The 18,465-nt window shown below is 40.7% G+C and overlaps 1 protein-coding gene across 5 annotated transcripts in view; it reads left to right on the plus strand.

Annotated features, from left to right (window-relative positions):
• Positions 1-18,465, plus strand: part of Cntn6 (contactin 6) — a 393,737-nt gene that overhangs the window by 298,364 nt on the left and 76,908 nt on the right. For all 5 annotated transcript variants that reach the window (XM_040738250.1, XM_040738246.1, XM_040738248.1 and 2 more), the window contains one exon: positions 980-1,130. In XM_040738250.1, the coding sequence (XP_040594184.1) occupies positions 980-1,130 (151 nt within the window). The remainder of the gene's footprint in view (positions 1-979; positions 1,131-18,465) is intronic.

Here is an 18,465-nt window from a genome sequence, read left to right on the forward strand (position 1 = left end):
TAACTTTTACTGAGAAAATAGCCAAATTAAAAAGGTGACTATAAGTATAGTTGAGAACGGACCTGTTTGTATTCAAACACAAGGCAAGCTGAATAGAACCTTAATAGAGAACACTCTTTTCAATCTGGTATCACAAAAGCAACTTGCACAGGCCAAATGAAGGCAGAGAAGCAATTCCTTAAAAAGGCAAGAAGTCAGATATTTGTAAACGTCTGTTCTCTTGTAGAAATTGAGATTAGATACACAGCTCTAACATCCAGGAACATGGAAGGCTAAGATGCTTCCAAAACCTGCTTTATTTGTTCTCTTTTCAGTGAGCTATCATTTATCCAACATGGCAGAAACAACACTGAGACTGACAAATGTGATGTTTCTTGTTTGTTTGTTTGTTTGTTGGCTTTGGTTTTTCAAGACAGGGTTTCTCTGTGTAACTTTGAAACCTGTTCTGGCACTCACTCTGTAGATCAGGCTGACCTAGAACTCACTTAGATCCACCTGCCTCTGCCTCCAGAGGAGTGCTGGAATTAAAGGCCTGTGCCACCAATGCCCAGCAAATGTGATGATTTTAAGTTTCAGTTTCACATAGCTCATATACTTCTGCTGAAGACAAATTATATTTCCCCACCTATTTTCTACAAGAAATTGGACATAGTGACAAAATACTTGGATTTGCTTCAGTGATATAAATCATATATATATGTATATACATATACATATATATCAGGTTTCTATTCACGCATATATATATATTGTATGAACGTGTATATGTGTGTGCAAGTGTGTGTGTGTGTATGTGCGCGTGTGTGTGTGTGTGTGTGTGTGTGTGTTTATACTTAAACTGGCCTAAGACAGCTTGGGTATATTACAGTTTACAGTTTGCTTTGAACACAAATGTTAAATTTTATCCAGCATATTGGTTTTATCGTAAGTTGCTGTGTGTTGAGTGAATTAACAATTCAATTTTTAATTTAATTTTTAGCCTCAGCTCCAGATTTCTCAAAAACTCCCATTAAAAAAACTTCAGTTGTTCAAGTTGGTGGTGATATTTCTATTGAATGCAAACCAAATGCCTTCCCCAAAGCATCTATTTCTTGGAAAAGAGGAACAGAGAGCCTAAGGGAAAGTAAAAGGTAAAAATCTTTACTTTATAAGTACATTACTGTATTTTATAATGTACCATCTCACAAACCCAGCTTTTTCCTCTGTGACAAATTTTCAGTTGGAGTACCCCTAGATGCCAACATCCTATACAAACATAAGTAGCTATAAAGCTAAAGCCTTTTTGTGTAATTTGGCTACACTATTTTCATTGCACACATTTATAATAGAGGTATATTTTTAAAATCCTTTATGACCCTTTTTCTATATTCAGTTTCAAGGCTTTTTGCTGACCTAGACTGCTGAGAAATCAGTAAGAACATTATACAAAGGCAAGAGACACACCTAAGCACACACCTGGTGCTGTGGTTTTTAATAGTCACACAGGTGTTCACTCCATGATTAAATGAATTCACCACATGAAAAAAATTATGGAGAGGTTCCTGTAGAGAAGCAAGAGAGGATTCCTTCCAGAATGGATGCAGGTGAGAAATCTGAAGTCATCACTTGGATGTTTTCTAGGACAGAGCAGGAGAACCGAATACTTACCTTTTTTTTTCAAAACATATATTGTTCTTCATTACATTGCTCTATAGGTCCTTGTGTATAAAATAATGGTCAGACCACAGTTGGCAGCTCTATTAGAATCATCTCTATGTGTGACAGAGTCATCTTGTTAAGAATGAATTATTGTTTGCATATGAGTTCATTGAACTTTTCAACATCTTATGTAGCAGTGACCCTCATATGCTAAGAGAGGTCCATGAAAGAAAAAAGTGGAGTAAAAATGACTGAAACACAGACAAGGGGATGAGGGACTGACAAATAATATGAGCCTTATTTGGGGCAAGAGCTACCAAAGAAGTCTCTGTAAGAATCAGAGCCGGTGGCTTGCTTGTAAAATCGGGTAGTTGTAGGACAGAAAGGGGTAAATGAATTCAAAAAGTTTCCTTGGTTGTCTAGTGTTGGTTATTGCTATGGGTTAGCAGTTAGTAGTCAGTTAAAGAATGTCAGGTGATGGGTAAACGTCTTTGTTGAATGGCCTTTACTTGGGGTCCACAGGGCAGGGAATGCAAACAAATCAGAGAAAACTTTCAGCTGGAAATTAGACTATTGTAGTTAAGGGAACGGTCACAGCTTAACTAAACTGGGACAGTTTTTACCAATGACATGGTACTGCCTAAATGTGCCAACTGGCAGTTTTAGAGAGAAGGACCAGAAAGACTACTGTGTGAGCTGTCACTTTACAAGAACACTCACAACTTGATTTCAGTCAAGTCTTGCTTCCTGCAAAAGTAGATTCACTGTGTAACATAGCCAACATTGCAAGATAAACCAAAGATATGGATTCTGACAAAGAATCTCTGAAGGTTTTTCTAGGGAAACAAACTCCATAGGCTGGGTGTGAGGACCTCGGTTTGATGTTAGCAGTCCTAATATTGCCCTTTTAGCAAAGGAAGAGACAATAAAAAGGAAAACAACGACAAAGGCCAGAGATTTGCACTGGTGCTGATGGTTGTTCTGGCTCTATCTGCTGTCCTATAGACCTCTCCAAATAGCTGATGATATTCCTTAGTCTTGCCTTTATAAAATGATTTTATATCTCTGGATTAAACTTCCTAAAATACAAATTCTCTTGAATTTTGAATGAATCAGCCAGAATAGAAGAATGGGGAGGGTTTTGGAGTCCTAGAGAGACTTTACTTAGGATAATGCCTCAAGACAAAGGGACAGGTGCTTGAGCATAAGGGAGTGGAAGGGTAAAGGGAACATGCAGCGAGAGCCCAGAATGGTCCCTTCTGGGAGGTTGCTGCAGGTGCATCCTGCTGAATACCATGTAGTTTCTTTCTATGTGTTTTCTCTTTCATCGCTAAAATTGAAATAAACTTTAGACACGCTGATGTAGAAAAATACTCCAGACATCACGTGCCAAAATGCAGTGTATCTAGATGGTATGTTTCTTCTAGTGCTATGTGTCCCCACACATTCTGTGTTGGATTAAATGATTCTAAAGTGTTAAGGCATAGAGCAAGAAGAGATGTCAGTGGCCTTCCATGACCTTAAAATGTGCAAACAAAAGGTATGTGAGGAAAAGAAGGAGGGGTACCCGAGAAACTGTATGAAAGTTGGTGGAGGCAGGGGGAAAGGTGAAAGAAAATCCAGAAAGCATGAGGAGCACTACATTTTCAAGCGTTTTTGGTTTGTTTTTAATTTCCCCAAGATAGAATCAATCTCAGTCTCAGAGCAGTCATAGGGTATTCAAGTGCACCTTACCGTCATGAAAGTAATGGTTCTGTGGCCTCTTAAACTACAGAGTGTACCTAATAACATCTTCTGCTACTTTTAGGATTTCATTACACATTTTAACAATGGAAAGTAAATACATATTCTAAAAAATGGAAGAAATAATTGAGCCTTAGCAGGATGTATTAATCACAGACATCTGTGTTATCCGATGTGTTGATTTTTAAACAGTAATTGGTAAAGGACATGAAGCTAGCTGTTTGAGACATCATATCTCTACAGACTTTCTTCCCTGTTTCCTCATCTATTACCTTTTGTCCTCACTGGTTTCATTAAGTATGTGACTTCAAGCTGATTATTTGAAAATATATTATCTATGCTTATAGAAGTACTTTTTTGCTGGAACTGCAACTCCACAAATAATGACTTGGAGACTTATTATTAAGTCGGAAAGCTTGACCATTAGGTTATGCATGTCCTGCTAGCTCTTATACCTTAAATTAACCTGCTTTTATTAATCTACATTCTTCAACATGGTTCAGTTACCTCTGTTCTGTACTTTATGTCCAACCTCTTCAGTGTCTCCCAGGTGTCTAGCCTGTAATACACACATCATATTCCTCCTTGCCCTCTCTCTCCTTAGAAATCCCACCTATCCTCCCCTGCCTAACTATTTGTCATTCATCTCTTTATGAAACCAATCACAGAAACACATTTTCACACAATATTCAAATATCCCACAATACTTTCCTGTTTTATCTAAATAAAACTATATACAATAAGACCAGTTATCAAGTAGGAATTACATTCACAATGTTTAGTCCATTTGTATTTAGCAAATTTGGAGAAAGTACTGTATTATCTATACTATCTTGGTGAATCTAAATTTTTATACCTACACCACCACTTTTTATCATAACTTGTATTACCATCATAAAAATATCTATTTAGATCTTAAAATACCTTTTTAGATAAAGAACTTAAGCTTCTTTCTCAACCTTATAAACTTGACATATCTTATGTAAGACTCTTTCCTGATTTTGGAAAAAGGGAAATCCATAACAATAACTATCTAGTCTTCAAACCCATCAAGGACCCCATCAAAGAGAAGAATATAATAGTCACTGAGTAATCAGAAAGTGCAGAGCAGTCAACTTCCAAAAAAAAAAAAAATAGAAATGACAGAGACAACTACCTGCCTGGACAGTCACCAAAGTTCCTCTGCATTGTTGGAGCATCCATCTTTGGCCTATAAGACTAGAATGTCTGGCAGACTTTTATGTGAAGCAGTGATTTTGAAGAACCAAATTCCTTGTCTTGCAAAGTTTAGCAGTCACTTTCTTTTGTATCCTGCTTATTCAATTTGGACAGCATATTGTCAGTAGTTGAGGCAAGACAGATTCTTGCCCAAATGGCTAGTTTTGCCACATTGATAGCAAACTCCATATGGAGGTTCTTTGGTGCCCATCATCCCTTTTTGAAGGAAATTGGTGTTGCCAAGAGCAGATTTGTCTGACTGTCGTGTAAAGCCTTACTTTATTAAAACATCTTGAATGACATATTCTGTAGGTTTCTGAAATGTTAGAAGACCATCTGTCTTTCTAAAATATTTCTCTCTTGGACCTTGAAAACATACCTACATGACTACAAGTTTGAATATTATAGATAACTAACTACTAACCTACAATGCTTAATCATCTTAAGCAGTATGTATTAATAGCATTTAAGGAATAGAACTTTGCATTATATTTTAAATGAGCTGTATAGGTCCAATACCTTAAACAAGAGTAGAAACATATACACAGTATTTATAACAAAAATAATCTTAATTTCTTAGCAATATACGAAAATCATTCCAATGTAAAATATTTGAGGCTATTTGTTTTTTAGTTTAAACACAGATTTAATAATCTACCCTTTTATCCTATCATTGTTTATATCCCTTCTCTTTCTCTTTTCAGAAAGAAATCCTTGAAATCAACCTCCTTTGTTTAATTTTTTTTCAGACCATGACCAGTAACACCATGAAACTAGGATCCCCCAAAATAATGACATACATCCATAGAATGACCAAAGCCACCCACTCCACCTTGAGAATGTGTGTATCAAGTTCTCTAGATTGTTAGATATCTCTAGCAGAAATCTTTAGATTTATGTTGTCTGGGGCCAATGGCATTTTTAGCGTCTCCTGAGAAAATGGGGATTATTAATCATCAAGTGTTGGGAAAGGTAGCTGTAATATTTTTGATTTAGTCTCTGTGTTATGTGAAAATATACAGCTTATTTGAAATCTTGGTTGGAGTGGTCTGTAAGGTTGGATCGTTTAGCTAGAAGCTTTTAAGTTAGACTGGATGTAGGATTATTTACTTATTTATTTATGTTTTAAATTTAAATTAGAAATAAGGTTGCTTCACATGTCAATCCCAGGTCCCTCTCCCTTTTCCTCCCTTCCTCCCACACCCTCCCACCAACCTCCCCAATACCGCCCTCCTTTACCCAGGGAGGGTGAGGCCCTCCATGGGGGTGTCCATAGTCTGCCATTTCATCCAGAGCAGGGCCTAGACCCTCCCCCCATGGATGTCGAATTTTGAGCAAACTGCAACAGAGGCATTCTGAGGGATTGGAAACCCCTGTTAATTGTTTAAATTACTATTCTGAAAACACATAAGCTTTTAACACACACATTGGCATTAACATAAGTATGGAATAGTGTGCATAAGTCAGCTAAAGATGATTTTCTTTATGTTTGAGCAGGTAACAGGTACCTTTTATAAGTACCTTTATAAGCCTGTTTTGGCTGTATAAAACATATATATATACATATGTATCAATGGTGCACATGGAGAGTAGTGGTCAGTTGATTATCTCTCTGTTGCTCTGTGAATCTTTTAAGTTTAACCCTAATATCTGACTCCTGAGCTTCTAATCAATAGTACAGTGATGGGGGAAGTCCTGTGTATATGTCAATAAAACACTGTTGGACAATAGGGAATCAAGATAGGTGGGACTAGGAGTCGAGGAGGACTCTGGGAAGGAGAAACACAGGGAGTCAAGATGTAACGCCATGGGGTAGGAAGCCTGGAAACTTCTCTGGTAAGAAATATACTTAGATTAACAATTATGGGGTAATTACTTAAGTAAGAGCTAGGCAGTAAGAAACAAGCAAGGCCAACAGCGTCATAATTAGTATAGCCTCCTGTGTGTTTATTTGGGACTGATGCGGCTCTAGAACCAGGCTGGCGGGAAGGCTTCTCTCAAGGAAAAGGCTTCCCTTTACATTACAGTAATTTAGATAATCACTACAAATGCTGCCATTTGTACTGCCTTCATAGCTTTCCCATGAGCTTGTCATAAGGACTTCCAAACAACTTGAAGGTAACAAAATAAAAAATACAGTATTATATAAAGAACAAAAAGAAAGTGTAGGAAAGGAGAGTGGAAAGAAAGGAGAAGGTAAAGGAAATAAATTGGAAGGTAATGAATTAGGATTGCTATTCTCTAGTGTATTATAGAAGTTGAGTTGAGTACCCTACAATGTTTTGCTTAGATTATATATTTCAGACATTTATCTATTATAAGCCTCCTTGCATAAAATAAATTAACATTATTTAAAATAATAGACTCTGATGCTGTCTTTAACCCATCAGGTATAAGGTAGATTCTTTCTATATGAGATGGGAACTGAATAACTTTTCATAATCAGAACCCACCCTTTCAAGCTACTGTTGTTGGGCACAGAAAAAAATCCTAGCAAAGTAATTGTATATAACTTTAAAGTAGTTACCATAATGGATAGAAAGAAAAACTTTTTTGAGCAGAGTTACTCAGTATAGCCTTGACTATCCTGGAAACTGAACTGACCTGAACATAGAAAGTTCCACCTGCCTCTGCCTCTCGAATGCTGGGATTAAAGGCATATGCCACCAGTACTGGGGCTCTCAATGTAATTATTATTACATCTAGAACATAAAATTAAGATTATTGGGATTACTATATCTCTGTATCTGAACATGGACGTGTGTGTGTGTGTGTGTGTGTGTGTATGTGTGTGTGTGTGTGTGTGTGTGAGAGAGAGAGAGAGAGAGAGAGAGAGAGAGAGAGAGAGAGAGAGAGAGAGAGAGAGATTTTTCAAGGCAACTGGAATTACATTTTCTAAATGTCAGCAACAGAATTTTGGATATAAAGGATGGTCTCAGATTATTTTAAATTAGATTTAAAAATCAGGGTTAATTGTGTAAGTAGACACATTGCTGTATAGTCTGATTTAAAGGGAAATGACAGATTATTGAGTCCATTTTCCAATTTGTATAAGGCCACTTCCTGAAATTAAACAAGTAACAGAGAGTCCCTGCACATGTTAATGTCACTCCAAGTTCATCATTTTATTTTAATAGAAAAATATCTATGTAACTTTAGACTTCTTCTGCTGTGGGTAGTAAATGACTCGCTTGTATGCATAGAAAAAAAGTGAAAGAGAAATGTAGAAAACTAGTTGAAATTTTCAGTGATTCTAAATAGAAGCTTTTTCAGTTCTTGATTTTGGGAGTCTCTCTGTGGGAAAACAGATCATTTTAGTTTCTGGTATAAAACTTCTATATGGCACTGTGTTCTTTGAAATTTCATTATCACTAACTCCTACTGCCGATAAAGTGTAACTATCTGAAGGTGGTTGAGAGAGATTTAAAGAAGCTTTTTCAAAGTAATCAAAGTGTATTGCCTACTTACAAAAAATGGTGGTAATATATGTGTTTGGACAAGTTCTTCCCTCTTTCATGAATCAGGAGTTTCCATCATGGACCCAGTAGGTGATGAAGCTAATTTTTGGAGCCAAGTTCCCTCCTTCTATATCCAGGCTGTTTCCTGTCTGGTACTAAAGGAGAATTTTTTTAATCTTTCCTTGCTCTCAGTCATGGTGACAAGTACTTTAATCTATGGAAACACAAACTCAGAGCAAACAGCTCTTATTGTGGATAACTTATTTTTACTAGCTTATTCACTATCATCAATGTCTTGGCTACTTAAAACTTTCATCTCAACTATAATAGTTCACGAATATAGAAAATTGTGAAGGTAAAATATGTGAAGCATTGGGAAATGCAAATCAAAACAACTCTGAGATACCATCTCACTCCTGTCAGAATGGCTAAAATAAAAAACATCAATGACAATTTATGCTGGAGAGGTTGTGGTGAAAGGGGAACACTCCTCCACTGCTGGTGGTAGTGCCAACTTGTAAAGCCACTTTGGAAATCAGTATGGAGATTCCTCAGAAAAATGGGAATAAAACTACCACAAGACCCAGCAACTCCACTCTTAGGCATATATCCAAAAGATGCCCATTCATATAACAAGGACATTTGTTCCACTGTGCTCATAGCAACATTATTTGTAATAGCCAGAACTTGGAAGGAACCTAGATGCCCCTCAACCGAAGAGTGGATAGAGGAAATGTGGTACATTTACACAATGGAATGCTATTCAGCAGAAAAAAACAATGGAATCTTGAAATTTGCAGGCAAATGGATGGCACTAGAAGAAACCATCCTGAGTGAGGTAACCCAGTCACAAAAAGAGAAACATGGCATGTACTCTCCCATATATGGATTTTAGACATAGATCTGGGGAGTGCCAGCCTACAATCCCATGGCCAGAGAGTCTGGGCAACAGAACCTTCATTCAGTGGCTGATCGAAGAAGAGGCAGACTCCCACAGCTAAACACTGAGCTGAACTCAAGGAATCCAGTGACAGAGAGGGAAGACTGATGAGCAAAGGGGTTCAGACTGGGCTGGTTTAACCCACAGAAACAGCTGACCTGACAAGGGTTAGCTCTTAAATCCCAGACTGATGGCTGGAATTCCAGCATGGGACTGATCAAGACCCCCTGAATGTGGGTGTCAGTGAGGAGGCCTAGGAAATCTATTGAGCCTTGGGCAGTAGATCAGTATTTATCCCGGGTATACAAATGGACTTTGGGCACCCATCCAACAATGTGAGATGCACTCTCACCCTGGACTCTCGGGGGGAGTGTCTAGGCCCTGCCCTGGATGAAATGACAGACTATGGACACCTACATGGAGGGCCTCACCCTCCCTGGGGAAATGAGAGAATATTGGAGGGATTGGTGGGAGGGTGTGGGAGGAGGGGAGGGGAAGGGTGAGGGACCTGGAATTGACATGTGAAGCAACCTTGTTTCTAATTTAAATTTAAATTTAAAAAAATATGTGAAGCATGGGTTATTGTCATTTAAGAGTCCAGACCTGCTTGGTTCTTGTGGGGGAATGAATACTCATACAACATCTGTCTGATTCTCTTTAGTGATACCAAGGATTTAATAACATTGCATGAGTTAGATAGAAGACAAAGCAAGCATTGCAAAGAGCTCATCATTGAACATCAGACAGCATGGGTTCTGGGCACTCTCCTTGAGGGGTATTTTGATCTTGAGTGAAACCACCAGACTACTGTTTCTTCTTTTAGGTCACTATAGTAATTAAATATTGATTATTATGCCCACATAATGACTGCTTGAACTGAGATTATGGTCAAAATCAACAGAAATGTGTTCTTGAATGTCAGAACCCGTGAAGAGGAGACTATTTTATTTTGACTAAAGGTCAGAGAGTTTAAAAATATCCTTAAATCTTTAAGTGTTTAGCTTGGTTGCTTCAGGATGTTTTGGCCTTGGTAGTGAATGTCTCTTATCTAAATAACAATAGGCTTGGGCCCAGGTGTGTTTACTCTAGGCTGTGCTAGACTGTGAAGTCTGATGGCCGGTGTGGCTAGCAAATACCTGGAGAATTAAGGGAAGAAAGTCTCTTTGCCCCTCACACATGATAATGGAGTCTTCTGCCATTTTGTTGCCACTGTTGCTTGAGTACTAAAGATGATGAAAGAATAAACCAGGGGAACATTCAGTATGGATTGAATGGTCCTTCGAATAGCCATTCTTTGTCTCTGTCTTGTATCCTCACCCATTTAGCTACCTTTTCTGTCATCTACAGCCCCCTTCTCAGGCACGAAATGTGGGCTGGTCAGCTGGCTCCAACTGCAGGCCTGCAAGGACAGCTTCCCACACTAGTAAGCTAGTAAGGTCTCTGTTGTCTGCAGGTTTATATATGTCTCAATTGTTTCTCAAGTGGAGAAGTGACTAAGATAAACACAATTCTTTCTATGAATTATCAAACAAGTGAGCTGATCTGTTTGGGAGGAATTCAGAGCGTTTAAGCAGAACTCTGAAAAGAGTGAGGAAGCCTTTGGAGACTTTGAGCCTCACTCATTCTTTAACTCCCCATGTCAGTTTGTTGAGAGAAAACTCAACACAAGCTAGAACTTAACATATTCAGTACATATTTTGACGTTCTTCATTCAGTGCAAATTAAAGTTTGCTTATTTTTTCAGAGGTTATACATCACATAGGCTACTTTTCTTTTGTAGTGACAAAACACTGCAGCCAAAAGCAAATTATGGAATAGTTTATTTATGCTTACATTTCCAGGGTGAAAGTCCATCATGATGGGCAAGGCATGGCAGCTGGGTCAGGGGCCCTTGGCTATTCTAAGTGCCTGAGTTAGCGCTATGAGTTCTGCCTTCTGTGCTGAAGTCCCTGTTGGTAGAGCACTGGCCCAGATTACATCCTGACCATCCACCACTGCTGCCCCTGCTTTTCGTATACCATCTTGTAGGAAGCTGCTCCCATCCGTGAACCAGGTATATTCAGCCTCCGGTAGTGGGCGGTCCATTAAATCTTCTCTGGTACCATGGGTCTCAGCTAGGATCTGTTGGCAGTCATGGAGCACATTGGCCTCTGTATCCAAGTCCGGGAGGAGGGTGGCTGGATTTAGATATGTGGCTGCCCTGAACCGCAACTTGTCGGGGTTGAGGAGCAGCATCTGGTAATGGGTCATTCGTGGATTTGAAAGCCACCTATCGGGTGGCTGTTGGACCACAGCTTCTATTGCATGAGGGGCCACCACTGTGAGTGTCTGACCCAAAGTCAATTTGTCTGCATCTTTGGCGAGGACGGCCACTGCAGCCACTATTCGGAGGCATGGGGGCCAACCTGAGGCTACATTGTCCAGTTTCTTTGAGAAGTATGCTACTGGTCTCTTCCATGGCCCAAGTTGCTGGGTTAGGACTCCTTTTGCCAGTCCTGCCCTTTCATCCACGTAGAGGATGATAGGCTTATTTATATCTGGGAGACTCAGGGCAGGTGCCGACAGCAAGGCCCGTTTGATATTGTCAAAGGCCTCCTGGTGCTCCTTTTTCCACAAGGGGCCGTAACTTTAGTCAAAGGGTAGAGTGGGGCCGCTAATTCTGCAAAGCCAGGAATCCAGAGGTGGCAGAACCCTACGCTACCCAGAAACTCACGCACCTCCCTGGAATTTTTGGGTGGGGGAATCAGGGCTACAGCCTGCTTTTGTCCCTCCGTCAGCCAGCGCTGACCATCCTGAAGCCGATATCCTAGGTAGGTGACTTGCTTCTTACAGAGCTGAGCCTTTTTTGCTGATGCCCGATACCCCAATTTCCCCAACCTTTGTAATAATGCCCCGGTACCTTGGAAGCAGTCATGTTCTGATTCTGCAGCCAGAAGGAGATCATCTACATATTGGAGTAAAATTATATTGGGGTTATGGACTCGGAAGTCCGCCAAATCTTGGTGCAGGGCTTCATCGAAGAGGGTTGGTGAGTTCTTGAACCCTTGAGGGAGTCGCGTCCATGTGAGCTGGCCAGAGAACCTGGTCCGGCAAATAGGGGCTGACTCTGAGGGCTCAGTCTGAGGCAAAAGAATGCATCTTTAAGGTCAAGCACCGTATACCAGACATGGCTTGGAGGCAGCGTGCTCAGTAAATTATAAGGGTTAGGTACTGTTGGATGAATGTCCTCTGTCCTCCTATTTACTTCCCGGAGGTCCTGCACTGGCCTATAATCCCCCGTGCCTGGCTTCTTCACAGGGAGGAGGGGAGTGTTCCATGGACTATGACAGGGTTTAAGGGTACCCAACTGCATTAGCTTTGTCTCCCAGGTCTCTCGCCTGTCTAGGCCTATTTTTAGACTCCTGCACTATGGTGGCCAAAATTTTTGTTAATTTCTGATTGTGCTTTCTATCTTTCTTATTCTCTCTCTCTCTCCTCCTGCAACTTACGTAGCCTCTCCTCCTTCTTTTCCTGCGTCTCCCTTTTGTTAAAAATCTTTTCAGCCTCCTTTACTAAGTCCTGCAGGTATATTCCTGCAGCCCCTCAAGGCGTATATCGGGTGCTGACTGTCCGATGAATGACATGATTATGTCAGATTCCCTCTCCTGGGCCTAGGGGTCAAAAGGAGTATACATTCTGTAAGCCTCCATGAGGCGCTCTAGAAACCCAGCAGGGATTTCTTCCTTACCTTGAGTTACTGCACGTACCTTGCCCAAATTTGTGGGGCGTCTCCCTGCCCTTTTGAGACCTGCCAACAGAGTCTGGCAATAGAGACGGTGACGCTCCCTACCGTGTGGGGTGTTGAAGTCCCATTCCAGGTGGGCTAAGGGAAAGTGAGCCTCTATCTCATCGAGAAGCTGGGTAGGTCTCCTGTCTGGCCCCAAGACGTTTTTTCTAGCTTCCAGGAGGTCTCTCTGCCTCTCCTCTGTTGTGAGGAAAGTTTGTAGTAGGTGCTGGCAATCATCCCATGAGGATGGACTCGATGAGACTTGTTAGAGCCTGGGGGTCTTGTGAGAAAGAAGGATTATGAGTTTTCCAGTAGTAGAGATCAGCAGAGGAGAAGGGCCAGTATTGGTAGTTCCCTCCCCCCATCGAGCAGAGTGGGAAAGCCTGGGAGGTCCCAGGCTTAAGGGCTCCCTCCTGCTGTTCGATCTTTCCTTGGCTGCAGCCTGGTAGAGGGGGGTGGGTTGCAGCTCAGACTTTCCCAGGTGAGGATGTAAGGGACCTGGTTAGGACGGCCTTGAGGTTTGGGTTGAACAACCTGAGCTTTAACCTGCAAAATAATGGTGATATTAAAGGTACCATCCCTAGGCCAGCCCACGTTAAAGGTGGGCCATTCTGAAGAACAGAAAGTTCGCTATCTCTTCTTTCGAACCTCCATTGCTTCATTGTGGGCCTGGTCCAGGACATCTGGCCAATGCTCTAAAGTCAAACTTAAGCGGGTTGTTAGAGATTGTCCCATGGGTACAGATAAAGACAAACAGTACGAAAGACGACAGACAGGCCGCGGCTATAAAGGAGATTCTGGTGCGGGCATGAAATACAGGTCCTGCAGGCACTTCAGGTTCTCACGACTTTCGTCTGAGGCTCAAATACAGGTCCCTGGCACCTCCGTCCAGGGCACAATACAGGTCCCTGGAACTTTCATCCCAGGGCACAATACAGGTCCCTGGAACTTTTGTCCCAGGGCACAATACAGGTCCCTGGAACTTCTGTCCCAGGGCACAATACAGGTCCCTGGAACTTCTGTCCCAGGGCACAATACAGGTCCCTGGAACTTCCATCCCAGGGCACAATACAGGTCTCTGGGGCGCAAAAACGAAACCCGGGTAATACAGGCCCCCCAGAGCACAAATACAGGTCCCGCACCAGAATAGACTCAGACAGGAGAGAACACACAACATAAATTTTGAGCTCAGTCTTACCTCCAATTGGCAGTGGAGTTGAGTCTGGGGGACACAATCTCAGTGGGACCTCCAATGTTGGGGTACCCCGAATTGAGGAGGGGTCCCCAAGCTGGATTTGTCACCCCAAGAATCAAGAGTCCACATGCCAATTGATACAACACGCAAGAGGCTTTAATTAGGCATCTGCAGATGGGCCTCTCGGTCAGCTTTTAGACCGATTGGCCCCGAGGTTCAGTTACAATCAGCTTTTAAAGACAAAAACCACAAGCTTTTGGGAGGGCTCCCTATCTCGTGACGGGGGAAGGGGGTATGTGACTCCTGACCCAGGGAAGTAGATGTCTTCCTGACCTACATGTTGTAATTTCCTCAAACCTTGGCATGAGTTAATTATCTCTCCCTAAGTAAATAGTGTTTTCTCCTTGTTTCCCACTAATCTTGTTTGCCCATCTCTGACGCCCTGGTCAGTTCTTCACAGATGGTTGGCAGCCCGGAATTGGCCTTTTGTGGCTTTACAGCCCTTCTGCAATTAAGGTTGCTAAACCATACATTCCATTCTGTGGTTTGGCCGGTTCCTGGGATGGGGTCCTTTGTTCACTTCCCAAGTTCTCTAGTGGGGTGCCCTCCCTGTTTAAGCTTATACTTTATTTCTATAAATTCGGGGTCTTTCACTTCCTGTTACAGGCCTCTACCTCCTAAAGTTCAAAAACCTACCTCTAAACAGCCCCACCAACTAGGGATTAAGATTTAAAAGAGATGAGCCTATGGGGTATATTTATCATTCACACTACTACATATAGCTGAACTCAAACTTCAAATATTAATAAACTTTATAAATATTCATTGAACACCTTTTATATTCCTACTAGTACACTCTATCCTGAGACTAAAATATTAAACTAGGTAGCTGCAGGTATATAACATCTCCTTCATGCTTTCTTAAGAAAGGGTTTTTCCTTAAGGTTATTTTGAGTGAAAGACTGTGGTTCAGTCCTCAATTTTTCCTTCTCATTTAGTTGATAGCTTCAAGGAAGTCCTTTAGTTTTTCTGGTTCTCAGTTGAACCATTTTAGAGAAAATAGGGCTTGTGCCTGTCACAGAGGGGTGTCTGTGATACAAATGGTAGAACCTATGTAGAAGGACATGACATCTCCATGTTCTAAGATGTCTACCCATTTCTAGATGTCATTTTGATCTCTGTATAGTTCATTCTATGAATGTTTATATATCAGACAGAAGAGCAACCAAATCTTACCTTTGAGGTCACAGTAAATGCTGATGAAGCTCCTGTCTTCAAGGCATTCTCAGGCTACTGAAGGAATTAATCCCACATCTGCTGAATTTGATTAATCACTTCTTCTCCTTGCAGATCTACATAGCCAGTGACCTGACAGAAATCAAAAGCCCTAAATGCTCTAAATGCATCTCTTTTATTCCCAGTAAGTGCTGGACCTATTCAGGGACCATGTTTTGAATTTAATAGGAAATGTTAGCTTGCTGAACAGGCAGTTCAACAGTGTGCTCTGCCAGAAACATTAAATACTTGGAATCACTGACCCTTAGTGGTGGTAGACATAGGAACACCAAACTACAAAAACAAAGAGAAATATAGCATTAATTTTGTCCTATTATTGGAAGAATCACAGTGGAATCCATAAGTAATTCAGTGAATTTCTATTTCATTTCTAAAAACATAAAAATTAGATGAAACACACACCTATAAACATGAAAATATTCTATGACTGTAACAACACCCATTTAAGGCAACTCTTATTTGCTAAGCAATGCATCTGATCTCTTATATATCTCAAAACAAACACATTTTCCTGTATAGTGATATTAACTGAGGACAGTGTTCTCACAGAGTACACATTACACTGGTGTCATTTTATACCAGGTAATCTCAAAGATTCCAGACAAAGAAACTCCAGCATTTTCAATCAGGTTCCCTAGAAAGGAGAAATTCTGTCCCATGGCAGTTGACCTCAAAATGATACCATTTTTCACAGGTTCGAAGCAAAAGAACATCTGTTCTTCTGACACTATTTCTGTCTCCTTCACTTATTTATTTAAACTCTTTGTTTAAGAACAAGCCTCATTGAGTCATGGATTCTCTGTGTATTGCTATACCTACAGTGTATATTCAGATGCATGGCAAATGGAAGTCACTGTAGTGACAAGTGAGCCCACCAAATGTTGTGGAATCACTCAGTTATTGAAAGAGGTGGTTATTCAGTACATTTGTCTACAAGCACCACATATGAAGTAGAACTACTTTACCTCCATCTTCTTGACACTGTAAAACTCCCACTCTTGGAGAACACTCAGTAGTGAAGAGTGGGAGTCACAGATAATGTCTCCCCATGTTCCCTTTCCCCCTTTCTCCCCTTCTGCAGTTTCCTGTTCCTTTATTTTCTCTACATCTTTGCTTCACCCTTTCCCACAATTCAGTACTCTGTCCAGAAAGGAAGTTTTGGTTTTACAAGTGCCTTCACTTGTGGCCCATCAGCCTGCAATCATCTGGCTGCATAGATGTAAACGAGTCCAGTTTTTGATTCTCCCTGTTAGAAGACTCTCTATATTTTACACTAACTACTTTCTTTTGCCTAGTCTCCCAAGTGCTACCTTAATAATAAAACCATCCTTCCATTCACACTTTTCTTTGTTGCTTTAATCATCCTCCAGCAACTGCAAAATAAATAAATAAAACAAACAAAACTCACTTTGCATCTTCTTGCTTCTTGCAGAGCCTCCTAATAGAAGAAGCAAATAAACCTAATTTTATTTTGTATTACCAACTATTTAATGTAATAGTATTTAGTCCATCAGGTAGCATGAGTATCAAGTAGGCAAATGAACCATATGTTCCCATGTTTAAGGCAGAGTGGCAGGCTGCATAATGCCAGGCTTATTACAGCCTCCCTATTGTGATGCCTCTTACTAATGAAATTTCAAATTGCTTATACTCAACTCCTGAGAGCCTTGTTAAGGTGAGCCTTTCCCAGGGAATACATGCTGAAGATGTCAAGAGCCATCTGACACTCTTGCCTGTGTCACAGGATAATGTAATAAACTGAAACCCTTTGTGGGCACTTGTCCATCGTGCTCTCCCTTTTTGCTTCTGTCAGCTAATCCTCCTTTCTTTATTCCTATTGGCCTCCACCAATCTTTGGCTCATACTTTTTCAAAGAATGCATGAGGAACCTCCTGTCTCGCATTGTCTAAAAGCAGCTTTCATTCATAAAAGATATAAAGCCTAGGGCTGGAGTGCTGTCTTCCCGAGTAAATTCCTTGCTGTACAAGGCTAAAGGCATCAGTTTTCAACCTACTCAGCGTCAGCCTACAAAGCTAAGACTGTTGGTGTGAAACTGTAACCCCATATTGGGCATGTAGAGTACTGGCTAGTCAGTTAAACAAAAACAGAGAGCTCCAGGTTCAGTAACAGAACATCTGTAAAAATCTGAGATGGGAAACCATAGAGGAAGACACAAATAGCAGACTTCTGTCCTCAAGACATGCATGCACCTGTCTGTGTACTTTCATATCCATGTGCAAGCATGCTTTTAACACTATGTACACAACCAGGTATTGGTGGCGCACGCCTTTAATCCCAGCACTTGGGAGGCAGAGGCAGGCGGATCTCTGTGAGCCAGCTTGCTGCACAAGAGCTAGCTCCAGAACAGCCTCTAAAGTCACAGAGAAACTCTGTCACAGAAAACAACAACAACAACAACAAAACACTATGTATGCACACAGACGGGCGCACACACACACACACACACACATACACACACACACACACACGGCTAAAGCACCCTTTTAAGCCTAATCTGCATATTGGGTACATTTGGCATTTGATTGCTGCCTCATCTTAGATTATTATGATTCTGGATCTCTATTTGAAATGTTTTTCCCTTGTTTTTAAACCAAGGGCAAATGTGAAAAAGTACTGAATCCTGCGGTAGCACATATGCCATATTAGAAAGTTTTCAATTTGATCATGCATCATAAGAACCTGGTAGAGAATGCGGATGTTAGAGCTGCACTTAAGAATTTGATTCTGTAGCCAGGAACTAGGACAGAGGAACCCAGAATCTGATAAGTTAACTTTAACACACTCCTGGATAAGCTGAGGCCATCAAGATACATGTACATCTTCTGATAAAATTCAGACTTTCTCCCTGTTCTCTCCTTTCTCCCTTAGGAGATGTACACTGAAAGTTCAATTCCTTTTCCTTCAATGTTGCAAAGACACACAAGTCCTCTGTTCCCTTGCTTTTTGAAAATATGAATCTAATTGGCCTTAGAACAATGTCAACTTACTATTAGCACTCATTTCTAAGTGACATTTATATCTCCAAAATTCACATAAATATTCAGCAGCCATAATTTTATAGACAGAAAAGGTCAATTATTTGTGTAATTTATACAAATGACCTTTTGTTCTTGGCTTGACTCTTTAAAAAGAAGTGACTACTGGATATGTTTAAAGTGCAATGATCTACAGAAAAAGGTGATTTTGTCTT

The sequence above is a fragment of the Mesocricetus auratus genome, unplaced genomic scaffold (assembly GCF_017639785.1).
Source record: "Mesocricetus auratus isolate SY011 unplaced genomic scaffold, BCM_Maur_2.0 Super-Scaffold_100676, whole genome shotgun sequence".
Lineage (NCBI taxonomy): Eukaryota > Metazoa > Chordata > Mammalia > Rodentia > Cricetidae > Mesocricetus > Mesocricetus auratus.